The following is a 17,807-nucleotide window of genomic DNA, read 5'->3' as shown; positions in this document are numbered from 1 at the left end:
TTCCAACTTAAAGCATCTAAAAATTGTTTTTATACTCTAAAAAGTTTCTCACTGAAATTCTTCAGGTATGATCATATTTTTTATGACACCAATCATCAAAAAACCTGCCGAATAAAATGATACACAACCAATTTAGTTTGTGATGTGTTTTAAATCCCTTGCATTTAAATTTCCAAAAGTTATAGCAACACTTAAATGATTCCTCAATCACTGGAAAATGATAATGACCAGTGGTCAGCATATTTTTGAGTGAATTGTTTGATTATTATAGATGCCCACATTGTTATGACAATGACAAAAATCCAGTGGTTTATTTGATTTACTCATTTTTTTTATGTCTTAATGTTGAGTGACATCAAACCCAGTTGATTCTCCAAGAACAGAGGCTGCAAAGGTGTGCCTTACTATTATTTGACATTTACAAATGTCCTTGAATAATTATCTGTGCAATTGTAAATTGATAATTTTCAATGTACCAAATTATCATTAATACAAGAATGGTAGCCAGGTGGGCATATACCTTCGCCAAGGCTCAACAGTCCCCTGTAAGTCAATACAAAATCCAAACAGTAACCATAATTTACAATGCAGCCTACCCCCTGCAGAAAAATTAATATGGTTCTAGGTATTAATATAGGGTAACCCCAATGACCATGAATTATTTTACAAAGAAATTAAATAATGGGAAATGCATCTCTACCTTAAATAAAAGGAAAAAATTGATCTGTTGTCTGATCCAGATCCACATCAAAGATTAATGGCGTAGTATGATCTAAAACCCAATCTCCCAATTACAAACTGTATTTTTATCTGTTGACAAACCAAGAAACACACAGTAATATTAATAACAGGACAACATTTGGTAACATTCTTGTACACTGGGTAAAACCTGACTATAAAGTCAGTAACACTCAAAAAGGTTATTAAGCTTTTGTAAGTTGTGCTTTCAGGTAGATATCCTCCGCACAAAACAGTTCTGTAAACATCTGAGTGGACTGTTTTTTGCAGGTGGTTTTAACTGAAAGTTAAAAACAGCTTCCCCCACTTCACCCACTTCCTAAAACCCAACTTGACCACATGGCTCTTCACAGGAAAAAAATATACTGCCGTTCATTTGTAGTGCATCTGCAAGCCCACACACGCACAAAAGCACACCTTAGACTTTAGTTATGAGGTTAAAAAGTGAGGGGGCCCCTAGGAGACCATCAGATCTGTACTGTGATGAGCCCATTGCACCCAAAACCACATGTCAGACCAAAGTGAGAGAACTGACGTTAAATGTAGTTCCATGGTTTGGAGAGTGGTGACCAATAATTTACTGCAAAACACAACTCAGTGTGCAGGACCTGATAATAACCACTGCATACACAAGGATGCGGTAAGAACTGACTTGCTGTGCACGTTGAAGTCAAATAAATTCAACAGATAACTCAGATTATTGGCCATTAATATAAAAAAAAACAGTGATTTCAAAATATGACAGTGAATTTTTTATCATGTGAAATTCCCAAAAAGATTTTATTGAAATACAATGAAACTGGATGGCATTATTTTTGCAGTGCTGGTAAAAGTTAACAAAAATGTCCAATAATTCACATGTATTTATTTTATGAACTATAAGACTGCCTGATATATTAATATGCATAATAATTTTTTATCTGTTAATTGTTCTTCAGCGGTAGTGTACAATATTAGATTCTATTTTATAATGAGGAAACAAAAAAAAAAAGAAAATTACAGCTTCATTTCCATTGACCAGGTTGGAACAGTCCGTCTTAGTGTAGGAACAAGGCATGCCCCAGTGTTAGAGATGTAACCATAGTAACCATAGAGATGCAGTCCTCATTAAACATTACAACACTTGAGTCTGAACCTGAACACATCCAAGTCAGTATTCAGTTACACAGAGGCTTCATGCCCACGGCAGCAGGCTCAGACTCGGCTTCCTCCCTCAGGCCTTAAGTCTCCTTAACATCACATTGTCAACTGCTCTGAACCTGCACGTTGCTAAACCACACATATTTTCTTATGCCTACAAAATAAAAAAGCACCCATTGCAACAGTTGAACTAAAGGGACACATCAACACATCCAAAAGCAATCATTTATAAAATGAACATATGCCATTATGGAGGTCATTTTCAGGAAGAAGCAGGGAAATTAATTAAATTACGTGACTGTTTGCAACAACACATTGAAGTGACACCTAAGGTTCACTTTCAAAATAAATTAAATATCAATACATCATCTGCCTATATTTTAAAAAATGCAATACTTTATATCTTGGATTGATAACAGCATCAGTCAGTTAAGTATCAAAATATTCATTAAACTGTCAAGTTTCATCTGGTTCGTTATTAATTTCAAGTGCAACACAGGAGGCTTTTTTGGTGGATAGAAAATATTGATGTGGAGTAAATTTTGAGTAAGACCCTCACTTCTAGTAACACACACACACACACACACACTGGCCTCAGTTTGCATCTTTATCACAACTCCTGGATTAGGTTATGTATTTCTATGAACAGGAACAGAGCTGCAAAACAATGAAAAAGAATAGTAACAATACAGAAATTTAAAATGTAATCTTAATCTGTGTATGAATATGTACAATACCTGCTGTTTCTGTGTACACTTTGGAGCCATCGGTGTTGGTCACTTTACAAGACAAAAAGGTTTTTCTGCCTTCCTTCTTATCCAGAGAGGATTCAATCAACACAGTGCTTCCCAGTGGGATGGGACTAACAAAAAGAAAAATGTCTTTTGTGGGAAATGGGTCATAGAAGATAGTCGTCATACAGTACAAGGGTGCAATAGTGGGATTATTGTAAATACTGTACAGTATATAGTTAATGATTGAATTTTTAAGTAAGCAAATATTCATCCCTGGAGGAATTACACACTAACAATTCACTGAATATTCAAGATACCCTGCCACATTTGCATTTCACAGAGAACAGACAAAAGAAAGTTATTTAAGTTTATTCATATATTAATTTATCTTGGCTATCTAGGTCCTCCAGGCATTCATTCAGCTGTTTATCCAAATCCAGGTCACAGTTTACACCTGAGCCTATCCCAGCTATCCACAGGTGAGAGGCAGGGTACACCCTGGACCAATTGCCAGTTCATCACAGGGACACATAGAAAGACAGACACCCATTCATTATCATAATTGGTTAATATTCATGTAACCAATTCTCCAAAGTTACATGTTTTTGGAGGCGAGAGGAAGCTGGAGAAACCCTAGAGAACATGCGCAGACATGGGGAAGAATTAAATCAAGGACCTTCCTGCTGTCAGGCAACAGCGCCACCCACCGGTCCACCATTCTGCCAGTTATTTACGCTGTCCGTGCAAATTTTTGTTGTTGATGCATGTCTGTTAAAAACTTACTTTTTCAATTTGATTCAATTTGCAGCTTGAAATATAAGTAAATATCTCCAAATCTCCAACACATGACAGATGTGTCAATGAAGGCTTGTGAAAAAATATTGTAGTTTTTAAGTCTCATAAAGTTTTATCTACCACATGTCTGAACAATGTATTCTTGTACCTATGGTAGGTGATGTTGAGGTAGACAGTCACAGAAGAGCCAGACAGTTGATTAGCATGAACCCCTGCCAGAGTGTCAATCATAGTAGCTATTGCTCCCCCGTGGACATGTCTGGAAACAAACACATACTGCAGTTTAATTATTAACAGTTCACAAGTATGGATTCGAGAGATTTAAAGACATAAAACAACTGAGCTTGACACATAATTTTGTTTTTGCAAATTATTTATTTGGTGTTTCTGCCTCAGTGGAAATCTGCAATGTACAGGTAGAGGAAATGGAAAGAAATTCTAATTGAAGAACCAAGTAGTAAACATTCATCCTGCATTAAAACTGTATGTGTGTCGGGCTTCTCCGCAAAGGCACCCAGACGAATTGTATATGCACACTAAATTATATTAAATGTAAAATGTCAAACTATTTTAATATACATTCCAATGATGTTTACATGGAGTGAATTAAGTAAGAATAGTATATAAATACAAAACATTTATGTGCAAATTCATTAAAAAAAACTTCCACACACACGCAAACACACACACACAGAGACACACACATAGGTTGTGTGTAAACAACAACAGTCATCTCACCCTGGGGGCCCCTCCAGAAGGGGTCCACATTGGAAAATGCCGACACATTTCTGCTCCTTGCTGTTATTAAATATAACAAATTCAAATGCTGCCCCCAGCTCTCTGATGCTGCGGATAAAAAGACGAGCTTTTGACAAGATTGTCTTATCAGAACTCAATCTACCTGTTGGGAAAACACACACAAACAAATGTCATCCCATTTTGCTCAAATATTATAAATGTAATACAAAGGATGCAGCAGCTTGATCCCATTACCATGAAAACAAAACATTCATGAACAACAAGCATCTTCATTTAATTTGTAACCATGGAAACAGAATACACAAAGACAAAAATGCTAGAATGCCAACACAAATACTTGTGTGTAGAAAACTTTAAAGAAAATGTTTTTCGAAACAAGCATTGGGGACAATACAGGACACACACATGGGATGAAACAGGATGAACAGAAGGAATCCAAATATCACCAAAAAAAAACCCCATAAAAAACAAAAACTATTATCCTCACAGTTTGCACTCTTACCTGAATCTTCCTTCTTGAAGAAGCGATCATAGCTGGGCATTCTCTTCCACGGCCCTTCACGCTTCCCTCCCCCCTCCAGCTCCACCTTACACTGGTTGTTGTAATGCTCATACAGCCTCATCATTTCTGAGCTCCATGAGGAGTTAGGCAAGCTGAGGTCCTTCAGTTTAAAACTACAGGATGTTGTCTGCACCTGTGGAACCGGGATACAGTGATTGTGATGACACGGACATAAACTCCATTGTTGTCCATTTCCTGCCCACTTTGGGACACATACACATCTGTTTCTGGTTCATGTTATTAGACAGGCCGGTCTAAACATTTGTAGATATAAAGTAGGTCATCTGAGCACCATCACCAACTACTGTTCAATCATTTACACCAGACTGCTGTTCAGTTTATCACAGCAATGGGAGCTGAATGCACATAGCTACATAAGCCTACAAATGGGAGTGCGACAGAATGTTACTGCTCACCACTATTCCATTCACAAAGACATTAAAAAATGTACAATTCTGTTATTCCCCAAAGACTTGGAATGAATATGGATGCCTATGAAGCTCCATAGCGCACAACACTGAACAGTTAATGTCACCCACCCTCCTGGTCCAGACCAGGGTACTGCTGGTTGGTTCGCTGGTCGATCGGAGTGGAGTCGCTTTGGGTAAGACTGACCCGAAGTGATGGAAGCCTTTGAGTGTTGGACCGAGACGGGTCATCGTCTGCATGTCGCTTCGGATGACTAGCAAAGCGGAAAGGTTCCCGCACACAGCCAGATAGAAGTTCTATTGACCGTCTAGCGGTTAGAATTAACGACAATGTCGCATTGAAGAGCTCCTACGTAACTATGTTCACATATTTAACCCACAGTTAGCTGAAATAATACGAACATAAAACAAGTTTTAACCACCTTCATAACCCAGATTTATTTGCGCCACTCAACTTCCGGGATTACGGAAGTTTTTTTTTCTTTCAAACAACTTTATTGATGAATTCAAAACGTTTGTTTTTTTTTAGCCCAGATGGAATTGTTGTGGTCACGTGATTTGTATCTGTCACTGTCATTGGCTAATAGCGATCCCTCGCACTCTCATAAGTAAACAATGTTAAAACGCCTTAAAACCTCTTTTAAACGGGAAATTTTTAGCTGTGTACAAATTTCAAATTTTCATAAACTACTCATGATTATTAAATATTTATAAAGACTGGTTAAGTCAACTCTTTACTCAATAATATTTAATTAAAATAACTGCAAAATCTACATGATTTTTAATTTTTTTTCATTAAAAATTAATTTAAATTAAATTAAAATAATTGTCAAACCAACATGATTTTACAGGAAACTCAATTGGCACAACTCCAATAGCAACATTTTCATAAAATGTTTAAGACATTAAGAGACTAAGTTTTGAGAGTTAAAAAAAAATAGGCATCAGCAAAAAAATTAACATCTGAGTTTCTACTGTCTGAACAGCAATGTTACAGCAAAAAGAGAATCAATTGGACTTTCTTTAGGCTGGGTGAAGACGTTTCATGTCTCATCTACAAGGCTTTTTCAAAACTGAGGAAGCCTCTCTCTTCTTCTTTTCCTTTCGGCTTTTCCCTTCAAGGGTCGCCACAGCGAATCAATTCCCTCCATCTAACCCTGTCTTCTGCATCCTCTTCTCTCACACCAACTAACCTTCATTTCGTCTTTCACTTCATCCATAAACCTCTTCTTTGGTCTTCCTCTAGGCCTCCTGCCTGGCAGTTCAAAACGCATCATCCTCCTACCAATATATTCACTATCTGTCCTCTGGACATGTCCAAAACATCTCAGTCTGGCCTCTCTGACTTTATCTCCTAAACCTCCAACATGTGCTGTCCCTCTGATGTAGTCATTCCTGATCCTATCCTTCCTGGTCACTCCCAGAGAGAACCTCAGCTTCTTCATCTCTGCTACCTCCAGCTCTGTCTCCTGTCTTCTCCTCAGTGACACTGTCTCTAGACCAAACAACATCGCTGGTCTCACCACAGTTTTGTACACCTTTCCTTTCATTTTAGCTGAAACTCTTCTATCACACATCACACCTGACACTTTGCTCCACCCGTTCCATCCTGCCTGTACACGCTTCTTCACCTCTTTTCCACACTCTCCATTGCTCTGGACTGTTGAGCCTAAGTACTTAAAATCCTCCACCTTCTTGATCTCTTCTCCCTGTAACCTCACTCTTCCATTTGGGTCCCTCTCATTCACACACATGTACTCTGTCTTACTGCGGCTAACTTTCATTCCTCTCCTTTCCAGGACAAACCTCCAACTCTCTAGCTTCTCTTCCACCTGTTCCCTGCGCTCACTGCAGATCACAAACATCATACATATGATATGCAAACATCATAGTCCATGGAGATTCCTGTCTGACCTCTTCTGTCAGCCTGTCCATCACCATAGCAAACAAGAATGGGCTCAGAGCTGATCGCTGATGCAGTGCACCTCCACCTTGAACGCCTCTCTGGTTTGCTCTTTTTGATGTACCTTGACCTGGATGACTTACACAGAAAGCTGTCATAATTATAATCATTTACTAATTTAAAAAAAATCTAGCCATCTTGTAACACACTAAGGTTACTTGCAAGACTTGGCAATTTTTTAACACTTCTCCAATGTTGAACTGAAAGACATGCTTCAGTCAAGCTGTGCTAACTTAACACTCATTCAGGACGTTTCACTATATTACCTCGACACTAGGGGGCGATAGAGGATCGTGCCACAGAACAAGATATTCTCAATCACCTTTTGTCGTAAACTGGGGCAAAATAGTTTAAGGAATTACGGATATGACGTGACCATTTCCCTAGATGACACATTAAATGTTTGCCTTGAGATAACTTTAGTTTTGTGCTACATTTTTAAAAATCAATGTATTACATGAAAGATCAGAAGTGATATACACTCAACAAAAATATGAACACGACACTTTTGTTTTTGCTCCAATTTTTCATGGGATGGACTTAAAGATCTATAATTCATTATAGATACACAATATTACCATTTCTCTCAAACATTGTTCACAAATCTGTCCAAATGTGTGATAGTGAGCACTTCTGCTTTGCTGAGATAATCCATCCCACCTCACAGGTGTGTCACATCAAGATGCTGATCTGACATCATGATTAGTGCACAGGTGTACCTTATACTGCCCACAGTAAAAGGCCACCCTGAAATGTGCAGGGTTTTTTTTTTTTTTTTGCTTTATTGGGGGTCTGGGGACTCAGAACCAGTCAGTATCTGGTGTGATCACCATTTGCCTCATGCAGTGCAACACATCTTCTTCGCATAGTGTTTATCAGATTGTCAATTGTGGCCTGTGGAATGTTGGTCCACTCCTCTTCAATGGCTGTGCGAAGTTGGATATTAGTGAGAACTGGTACACGCTGTTGTATACGCCGGTCAAGCACATCCCAAACATGCTCAATGGGTGACATGTCCGGTGAGTATACTGGCCATGCAAGAACTGGGACATTTTCAGCTTCCAAAAATTGTTTACAGATCCTTTTAACATGGAATTATCTTGCTGAAAAATGAGGTGTTCATGCATGTATGGCACAACAATGGGCCTCAGGATCTCATCACAGTATCTGTGCATTCAAAATGCCATCAATAAAATGCACCTTGGTTCTTCGTCCATAACAGATGCCTGTCCATACCACAACCCCACCACCACCATGGGCCACTCGATCAACAACATTGACATCAGCAAAGCGCTCACCCACACAACACCACACACGCTGTCTGACATCTGCCCTGAACAATGTAAACCCAGATTCATCCGTGAAGAGAAGACCTCTCCAACGTGCCAGATGCCATCGAATGTCAGCATTTGCCCACTCAAGTCTGTTACGGCAACGATCTGGAGTCAGGTTAAGACCCCGATGAGGACGACGAGCATGCAGTTAAGCTTCCCTGAGACGGTTTCTTAGTTTGTGCAGAAATTGTTTGGTTATGCAAACCAATTTTTTTCAGCAGTTGTCTGAGTGGCTGGTCTCAGACGATCTTGGAGGTGAACCTGCTGGATGTGGAGGTCCTGAGCTGGTGTGGTTACACGTGGTCTGTGGTTGTGAGGCTGGTTGGATGTACTGCCATATTCTCTGAAAAGCCTTTAGAGACGGCTTATGGTGGAGAAATGAACATTCAATGTACGAGAAACAGATCTGGTTGACATTTCTGTTGTCAGCATGCCAATTGCACGCTACCTCAATGCTTGTGGCATCTGGCATTTTGCTGTGAGACAAAACTGCACATTTCAGGGTGGCCTTTTACTGTGGGCAGTATAAGGTATACCTGTGCACTAATCATGATGTCAGATCAGCATCTTGATGTGACACACCTGTGAGGTGGGATGGATTATCTCAGCAAAGCAGAACTGCTCACTATCACACATTTAGACAGATTTGTGAGCAATGTTTGAGAGAAATGGTAATATTGTGTATCCGGAATGAATTATAGATCTTTAAGTCCATCTCATGACAAATGGGAGCAAAAACAAAAGTGTTGCATTTTTATTTTGAGTGTAGTTACTGTAATTTATGTTCATTTACAAAATTCACAAATTTCTTGCAAGATAATGTTCATAATACCACTTTTATAACCTCACTGAATATATGGGTTTATGGTGTCATGTCACATTCAAGCATGGAAAACTTAAGTGAAACCAATGCAGGAAGTATTAATAAATAGAGCTTCTAGACTCCTAAACATGATTTCTAACTTAGATTTTCAGCTAGTTTCAAGTTATTAACTAAATATCTCAAATTAATTTAACTTAATTGACTTCATAAAAAAGATTGCTTTGAAACAATTATTCATCTCAGTTAACTTAAATAAATTATGCAAGAACTGAACCCTACTTTTTATGCTGACTACAATATTTTTTCAGCATCGACATCCCAGTGTGTACATGTACAGCATGATATGTTGCAGGATATGTCAAGTAAGGCAAATAAAGCAAACTCGTTTCTTTTTTTTTTTTTTGCTTTTTGCTCACTATAAGCAAAACTCAAGTGATTATTTAACCCCATGTATTCCACCATCACCATTTATGTCCACACAAAAATCCATTTCCTGTATTTTTTATGATATCACAATCCATTTTTTTCTAGTATCAAAACAGTTTAAAGAGCAAAATATGATTGGTAACAGCCAGGAAAATCATACATAAAACTATGCAACACATTCTCAAATTCCTATATATTTAACATTTGTCTTACCAAAAGAGGTAAATAGTTTTAAAAATTTAGTTCTTTTACAAAAAAGTGTTTCCGGGTTGATTTTAATGTGAATTTCCAATGGCACCACACAGATTCCTGCAAAAAAAAAAAAAGACATGGAACATTAATTTAATGAGCCACATCCAGATGGGATGAGGTTGCCGCACATCCTTTCTTCTACAATCATGGGTCTACTAGATGATTTTGCCATGTTATAACTGCAATGTGTGAGGGTCAATGATGTTCTTGACCATCTAACTCTACAAATGCAAAGGGATATTCAAATCTTACTGTGCTTCCGTTTTGGTGAGATCAGCAAAAACACAAATGGCTCGGTCTCGATCCACAATCTCAGTTTTCAACTTCTGAACTGTGTCTTTAGCCGCTAGTCCAGCTGCTACGTGACTTGCTGAAGAAATTATAGCATAATGGAGCAAAATATGTAAATGCAGAAACTGGAGAAAATTAACAATTTTCACTTTTAGGTCACAACAAATACTTGATTTTCAGAAAAACAAAAAAAAAATTAGCCATTAACGCTCATTTACACTCAATGTTTAAAACAGATGTGGATGGAGTATTTTTCCCATGCTCCATTCACAATATCGGCATCTGAGTGCATATTCTGAAAGTTTACAGTCGAGACAAAACAGATAAAATGGTGCAGTAAACCTAGAAATTGTTCAGGGCAGTACAGCCATAACTCAAGCAAGATGCAACAAATGTCTATCGAAACAATAAAAAGGAAAAACAGATGTAATTATTTTCATACATAGGAGTATGAGTGAGTCTTAATTTCCTCTAATGTATGTTTTTCTGGTGATGCATCTGTCAAAAGCTCATTCCAAGTCTCTTTCAGCTTGACACTGCTGCATCCATAAGGTGGAAGCAAAGTGTCCAAAAGTTTGACAACAATGAAAATATTTACAGGAGAGAAAATGTTAATAGTACACCTAAATAAAGGGTGGAAAAAGTAGCATAGAGCTTTGTCTGTATCTTTATAATTTAACGTTAAGCATGAGTAGGCCTTTAAGCTTAACGTTAAGGACAGTGGCTACTTTAGCTTTTGCCAGGCACAGATTTGTATCTGCTTGCAATGTGCAGTAACAGGAAGCACCAGAAGGCTGATGGAGTCTTGATGGTTATATTCATCATTCATTCATTCATTTTCTGCCGCTGTATCCGCCCACGGTGAGCTGGAGCCTAACCCAGCTGGCATAGGGTGTGAGGCGGGGGACACTCCAGGTACAACGCCAGTGCACCGCAGAGCCACACACAAAGACATACAACCATGCACACACACACTCACTCCTACGGCAATTTGGGACCGGCCAATGAACCTGAAGTGCATGCTTTTGGAGGTGGGAGGAAGCTGGACAACCCGGAGAGAACCCACGTAGACACGGGGAGAACATGCAAACTCTGCACAGAGCGGGACTCGAACCCGAACCCGCCACGTTGTGAGGCGACAGCACTAACCACTACGCCCTATTGTCATCATATCTAGTTCAACTGTTTTGAATGCAAGCAGAATTTTTTTTTAAAATCCCATAACTTCTTAAATGGGTTCTTCTGAGAGAGAAATTTTTTTAGAGACATAGAAGCATACTTTTACTGTCCATGAAGGTGAAAAGAAATCTGGCTTACCTTTGAGTTTAGAAATAGCCACTTCAATGTTTGTCTTCCTCATCAGAGCATTTGCCTATACATAAAGGAAGAAGTGAAAGTATGTGAGGACAGATAGACTAGGTGGACAATGTGAGAACAATCAAATATTTAGACGGCACTGCCAAGTTGACATGGTCAATATTTAACCTCGTGTGCATCCTGAAAAGTGATAAGGTCCTGTATTTAATGTTAATGAAGGGTGGGAAGCCATGTTAAAACAACTGCGTCTCTCTCGCCTTTTCATTGTTACAGGTCTGCAGATTTTTGTCAAAGTCAGATGTTGATTTTTCAGCGTTTGCCTTCGTCTTCTTCAAATCGTCCATCTTTGCGTTAAGGGAAGCCAGCTTCGTCTTCAGCTCAATCACTTTGTTTTTCACCTCGTTAATGGCTGCCTCTTTCCTATTAACCTCCTCCGCGTTCTCCGCCATGCGGGTTTTTGAGTTCTGCAGGTCCAGTTCCTGCCGGACGGCCTGGAAGATCATCACGACCATCACAGCCGCGCTCAGGATGAGGATCACGATGGAGAACTTCATGGCGATTGAGATGAGGATAGATGGGATCAACGAGGGAGGTCGACTGGTCGGAGCTGCCTGTGTTCACTGGTTCATACCTGGCCGTCTCCTCCAGCTCTCTCCAGGTGTGACTGGCAGTTCAGGAGCTGTTCTACCTGCTCAGCCAGCTGGGCGTGGCGATCCACCCAGTCCATTCTGGGTGACTCGTTATGCGTCCTATTGTCCCCACGGACGACAGCAGATTCCCACTCTTTATACGTATTTCATATTTTAAACGGCAAATTTATCTACTACTATGGTAGTCCTAATTAAAAGCGCATTGGTTTTCAACATAATTTGAAAATAATGGCAAAATTGCCAAAAAAAGGGGGTCGACAGGTGTGTTAGTGACAAGAGTCCATAGCAACCATATAAAATGTAATTCATATTTTAAATGGCAAACAGGTCTACTAGTCCTTGTCTTTATTATTATTATTATTATTATTATTATTATTATTATTATTATTATTAAAGCAAAAAAATCATAATACACTTTTTGATGTTTTGTCGTAGCATCTCTCACATTTATCATTACCTTTTACCTCCACAGTGTTTATCTTTGTATCTTTGCCTTCAAGTCTGCTGTTCATTTAAAGATTTAAAAGAACAATGATTATTTGAAACATAAGCAGTGCATTACACATGGATTTATCCAAAGAGCACATGAAATGCCAACATTACATGCTATTTTCATAAAACAACCTAAAACATATATTGTAATTTACCAACTTAAAAAGGTATTTCCCAAATTTCATTCATGATCATTTAAGTATTTGACTAACTTCCAACCTTCCTACCCACATGCATACCTTTGTATCTATCTATCTATCTATCTATCTATCTATCTATCTATCTATCTATCTATCTATCTATCTATCTATCTATCTATCTATCTATCTATCTATCTATCTATCTATCTATCTATCTATGAGTTATTTTTGATTGAAGTCCATTTTTTTAAAAACAACAACTGACCCTTGAACTTTCAGCCTGCCTGCCGCATGATCATAAATTACAGTGACTTTCTTAATTAATTTTTTTTTAAAAAACAAGCAGACGAATCAGAATACTTTGGTCATATTTTGCCACTTTTGTTTTATGGAGAAGGGCCCAGACCAATAGAGACTTATCCTGTTTGCTGGTTTGTTGGTAATGTTTGAGAAGGGTGTGCAGGACATTGCAGTTCTCAGCTGGGCTAACCTGACTCTTCACAGAGAACAGTGGAGGAAAAGGGCGTGTGGTTGTTGACACACCGGGGGAATGTGCGCAGCTCGAAGTGTGACAGACATGAGCACAAAGAATCCAATCCAGCCGCGCAGGTGAGGCTGCCTCCAGTTTGACTGAGTTCCAGTGAGCGCAGACAGGTGTAACCAGAGAGACACGGAGAGCCGCGCTGCGCTCCGACGGAGGACTCACCAACCCACAACCTCACATGGAAGTTACAGAAGCTGTGCTGTGACACCTGTAGGACGAGTAGCATTAATAAGAACCCGTACCTTTCATAAGGAGCCTCCGCAGCACAAACATGAAGGTCCAATTGTTTATACCTGTGACTATACTCGTGTCTGTGGCTTTGGTGCCATTAATGAAAATACGCAAAAAGGAGCAGGCGCAAGAGGATAAACGGAGCATGATTATGGATATTAAGATGCGGGTGACTGAAGATGTGCTTGAAGAGTATCACAACGAGAAAATCGGTATAGAGGACCTGATAAAAACCAAAGCGGTTCAGCTAAACCAGTTACTGTCAGACGTAGACGTGACGGAACTGAAAAAAGAAGAAACGAGGGCTGACAAGGAAGTCTGCGATGGACTCAAGGTGGGAGGAAAATACAAGATGCGGGAGTATGACCAGTGGTGACGTGAAAATAGATGATATTCTCTTAAAAGGCTACCATGCATCATGCAGATCTGGAAAATAGTTTCACGAGTGTTCCTTTGCTTTTTGACAAATATGTTTTAAGAGTTACCACCGGCTTTATCGCCTGTTTAATTCGCGTCATGCGCCAAACCTGTTTCACCTGATACGGAAAAGAACCAAAATTATCGCCAACTGGAAAATCCAGTCTCCTCTCTCGGAGTGACAAGCCTGAGGCGAGCGAGTAATTTTTTTTTAATCCAAAGTTTTTCTAATTCGTTGGATGGTATGTAAATAATTTGACGTTTAAATTATATAAATTAAGATGCCGCCCTTAAAATAATCCGCAGATTACATGAGGCCTTCCTCCGTGGTAATAAATATATTCCAGAAGTCAGAAATGGCTCTTCCGACACACGATTGTCCAATAAATCAGGATCGGCGTGGACTTGATTGCACCAAAGAGATGGCTTCAGATTCTTGCTGACCCTTTCACTTTCTGAGAGATGTAATATTTTTTTATTGCTTCCTACTATCATAAGCAATATTATTAGACCACTAGTATCAAATACAGACGTTTCTTGATGCTCCACCAGCATTTCTGAAATATTAAAGTACATATTTGGAGGGAGATGGTGACTTTTGTTAAGTCACCATATTGAGAAGGGTCATGATACTGCCACCAGTGTGTAGCTAACATAGATACGGTCATTCAAATGCATCATTTATAATATTATTATTATTATTATTATTATTATTATTATTATTATTATTATTATTATTATCTATGACAGGTTAGAAATTAGGTAAAAAATGTGTTTTTCCCTGCCATTCATGGAAAATCATATTGTCGTTTATCTCATGAACTCCTGATGACAAACATGATTTCACATGCTAGCAGTGAGTTTAAGGGGTCAGGGAACTAGGTGGTAGTAGTGATTCTGGCATGAGGTGGATCCGTGTAAAAGAACATAATCAGGAGTCACTTTTAGACAGGCATTGCTCTCTGTGACTCATTCTGGCTGGACCTGTCATCACGATGGCTTTTCATTGTCACACATTCCTTGATTCACATAAAGCTGTCTTTATTCTTTTGTCTTTTTGTGCTTTCACAGCAGATTAAGATTTCTCAATATAAGTAGAATATAACACAGACAAATTGCATAGCGGACAAAAAATGAAATACTGTAATAGGAAAGGATGTACGGCCAAATTTGATTTAATTTTAGTCTTTAACTCCCTAAAGAGAGTTAAAGATTAGGATTACATCAACTTTATGAATAATCACTGAAGGGAAATTATTCTTCCACTCTAGCGTTGGTATATGTTGTTAATCACGTGCATAGTATATGTGAGTACAGGCCAGTGACACACACACGCGCGCACACACACAGGAGGTCTGTAGGCATGCTGATGAGAGTTAGGGCAGCAGGCAGCTCCTTCATGGTGCACCTCAATGAGCAACTTAAAAGGGGGGACAGCGCCTTGCTCAGGGGCGCTTGGCAGATCTCAGGAGGTGAACTGGCACCTCTCCACTGCCAGTTCACACCGAAATTTTTGCCAAACATGGGTCTTAAACTGGCCATCCTCCACTCTCCAGCCCAAGACCTTGTGGACTACGTTAATGCCGCCCCAAAGAATTGTTAAATAAGATAAAATACGAAGTGTACTTAAATGCTTAGTAACATAAATGCTATGAAAAAAAAGTGAAATACTAAAGAAACGTGAGAACATTGATCAATGTAAAGTGACAATGCTGACATTCTCTCCTCCACTTGCAGAAATCTGCAACAGATGAGCTGGCTGTAGCAGAGACGGAGATGAATCATCTCCAAGGTCCTCATTTCTTTACTTCTTGTGTCATTCATTGATTGAGAAAAATACAGGAAGTGACTGCTTCCTTTTCTTATCAATCAGATGTGCAGCTTGAAATGTAATTTAAATTATTTGTCCTTAATAGCAAATTCTAGACTCAAGGAGTAGTAGTTGCTTTTAATTTGTCAAACATACCACTTGTGTCATGTTACAATATTCACAGTTTCAACTGACAAGGAAAAAGCAGAGTGGCAAAGAGAAGTCACGTTACTGAAGAACCAACTACAAGGCAGGAGCCCAGTTTGCGCCTTTGTGCCGAAGGATTCACAGGTCGCCAGGTACGGTTAAAACCTGGAAGATAGTTGGACATGTTTATTTAAACTTCCATGACCAATTCTATGTATTCACTAATGTTTCTTTCTCTTTAAGCCCACTGTGTAAACCAGAGGGCCTTGCAGCCCCTGTGGTTCCTCAGGCCCCCGCGGCTCCTGCAGCCCCTGTGGTTCCTCGGGCCCCTGCAGCCCCTGCGGTTCCTCAGGCCCCTGCAGCTCCTGCAGCCCCTGTAGTTCCTCAGGCCCCTGCAGTTCCTCAGGCGCCTGCAGGGCCTCAGGCTCCTGCGTTTCCTCGGGCCCCTGTGGCTCCCCAGGCCCCTGCAGCCCCTGCGGTTCCTCAGGCGCCTGCAGGGCCTCAGGCTCCTGCGTTTCCTCGGGCTCCTGTGGCTCCCCAGGTCCCTGCATTCCCTGTGGCTCCTCAGGCCCCTGCAGGGCCTCAGGCTCCTGCCTTTCCTCGGGCCCCTGTGGTTCCTCAGGTCCCTGCAGTCCCTCAGGCCCCTGTAGCCCCTGTGGTTCCTCAGGCCCCTGCAGTCCCTCAGGCCCCTGCAGCCCCCGTGGTTCCTCAGGCCCCTGCAGCCCCTGTGGTTCCTCAGGCCCCTGTTGTTCCTCAGCCCCCTGCGGTCCCTCAAGCTCCTCCTCAGGCCCCTGCAGGCCCTTAAGCTCCTCCAGCGATTTAGGGTTAGTGGTGCCTAAGAACATAGGCCTTAAGTGGGAGCTCATTAACAAGAGGAGCCTGAACCAGTGAAGAGAAGAAGAGCTGAGGTCTTCCATCTGTTTTTATAAAAGCATTTTGTTTTACAGATCTCTTGTGATGTTGTATAGGAAGGGGCTCAACTCAGGACTACTCAGGACATGGACTCATTATTTGGATTGATGGATAGAGTATTTCTTTCTATTTATTTTATGCAACAAAGTGATGAATGAAAATGTTGTTGTGGGTCAGTTATTTCTGTATCTGCATGTTGGTGGATAAGGGTTTGCAATAAACAGTTTATATCACAATGCCAATATTTTGTGCTGGTTTACTTCAGGAGTTCATCCATTCCTGCTTTTGTTTTTTGTCAGTGGATTTGTGAATGATCTGCACTAAGTTTTGATTTATAACTCAAAGAACCAACTTTATTTTAATAAAATTGGGTGTGTATTCAGCATCTTTGTATTTATATTGGATTGCTTTCTCATATGCTTTGAATTTTTTATTTTAGCATTAGTAAAAGTGGGACTAATTTGAATTAGTTTTTGTACTGTTGTATAGATACTCAATGAAAATATACTTTTGATTGATGTAACCATACAGCACATATTTAATACAGGAATTTTCTCCATGTTTTACAGTAAAAAGCTCTATATTCTTCAACAGCAAATGGAAGAAAAGCTTTAGTACTGTGTAAAATTAAAACAATACAAATGCTTGTGAAAATTTTCACAGCGACTACATTGTTTAGTGTACCTTGTTTAATTAAACCAAGGCTGTCACGTACATTCTTTACCATGAAAAGTAGAATGATTAATATTATAAATGGTTTATGTACAGTCTTTATGATGGTGGCATTTACAGTATAACCATAGTCCATGATTGAACTACAGCAAAAGAAATTTTACGAGAGTCTGACTTATTCTGACAGGACATATTTCTTTCAGGAGAGTTGGCAATGGTGGAATTAATTT

General features: G+C 39.6%; 3 protein-coding genes across 4 annotated transcripts; 1 reads left to right on the top strand and 2 right to left on the bottom strand.

Moving 5' to 3' along the window:
• Positions 1–1,530: 1,530 nt before the first annotated feature.
• them4 (thioesterase superfamily member 4) lies at positions 1,531–5,617 on the bottom strand. Its single transcript, XM_068323961.1, has 6 exons — positions 5,268–5,617; positions 4,669–4,861; positions 4,146–4,308; positions 3,556–3,666; positions 2,616–2,740; positions 1,531–2,535 (listed from the first exon to the last, which is right to left on the bottom strand). The coding sequence occupies exons 1-6, from the start codon at positions 5,394–5,396 to the stop codon at positions 2,489–2,491; spliced, it is 768 nt and encodes a 255-aa protein (XP_068180062.1). The 5' UTR covers positions 5,397–5,617; the 3' UTR covers positions 1,531–2,488.
• Positions 5,618–9,204: 3,587 nt separating this feature from the next.
• On the bottom strand, positions 9,205–12,116 carry si:dkey-87o1.2 (uncharacterized protein LOC796684 homolog). Its single transcript, XM_068323855.1, has 4 exons — positions 11,820–12,116; positions 11,563–11,617; positions 10,207–10,324; positions 9,205–10,011 (listed from the first exon to the last, which is right to left on the bottom strand). The coding sequence occupies exons 1-4, from the start codon at positions 12,114–12,116 to the stop codon at positions 9,978–9,980; spliced, it is 504 nt and encodes a 167-aa protein (XP_068179956.1). The 3' UTR covers positions 9,205–9,977.
• Positions 12,098–17,406, top strand: zgc:174935 (uncharacterized protein LOC796019 homolog). 2 transcript variants are annotated; one of them, XM_068323852.1, is made up of 5 exons: positions 12,098–12,220; positions 13,349–13,953; positions 15,774–15,828; positions 16,031–16,145; positions 16,237–17,404. In XM_068323852.1, exons 2-5 carry the CDS (start codon positions 13,660–13,662, stop codon positions 16,796–16,798), a joined length of 1,026 nt encoding a protein of 341 aa, XP_068179953.1. In that variant the 5' UTR covers positions 12,098–12,220; positions 13,349–13,659; the 3' UTR covers positions 16,799–17,404. The 2 variants fall into 2 exon arrangements, with proteins under 2 accessions (XP_068179953.1, XP_068179954.1); XM_068323853.1 differs by lacking the exon at positions 13,349–13,953 and having other exon boundaries at positions 12,100–12,220; positions 16,237–17,406.
• The last annotated feature ends 401 nt before the right edge of the window (positions 17,407–17,807 follow it).

Source organism: Antennarius striatus, chromosome 9 (assembly GCF_040054535.1).
Source record: "Antennarius striatus isolate MH-2024 chromosome 9, ASM4005453v1, whole genome shotgun sequence".
NCBI lineage: Eukaryota > Metazoa > Chordata > Actinopteri > Lophiiformes > Antennariidae > Antennarius > Antennarius striatus.
Note: the sequence above shows the minus strand (reverse complement) of the source record. Positions and strands in the feature narration are given on the sequence as shown.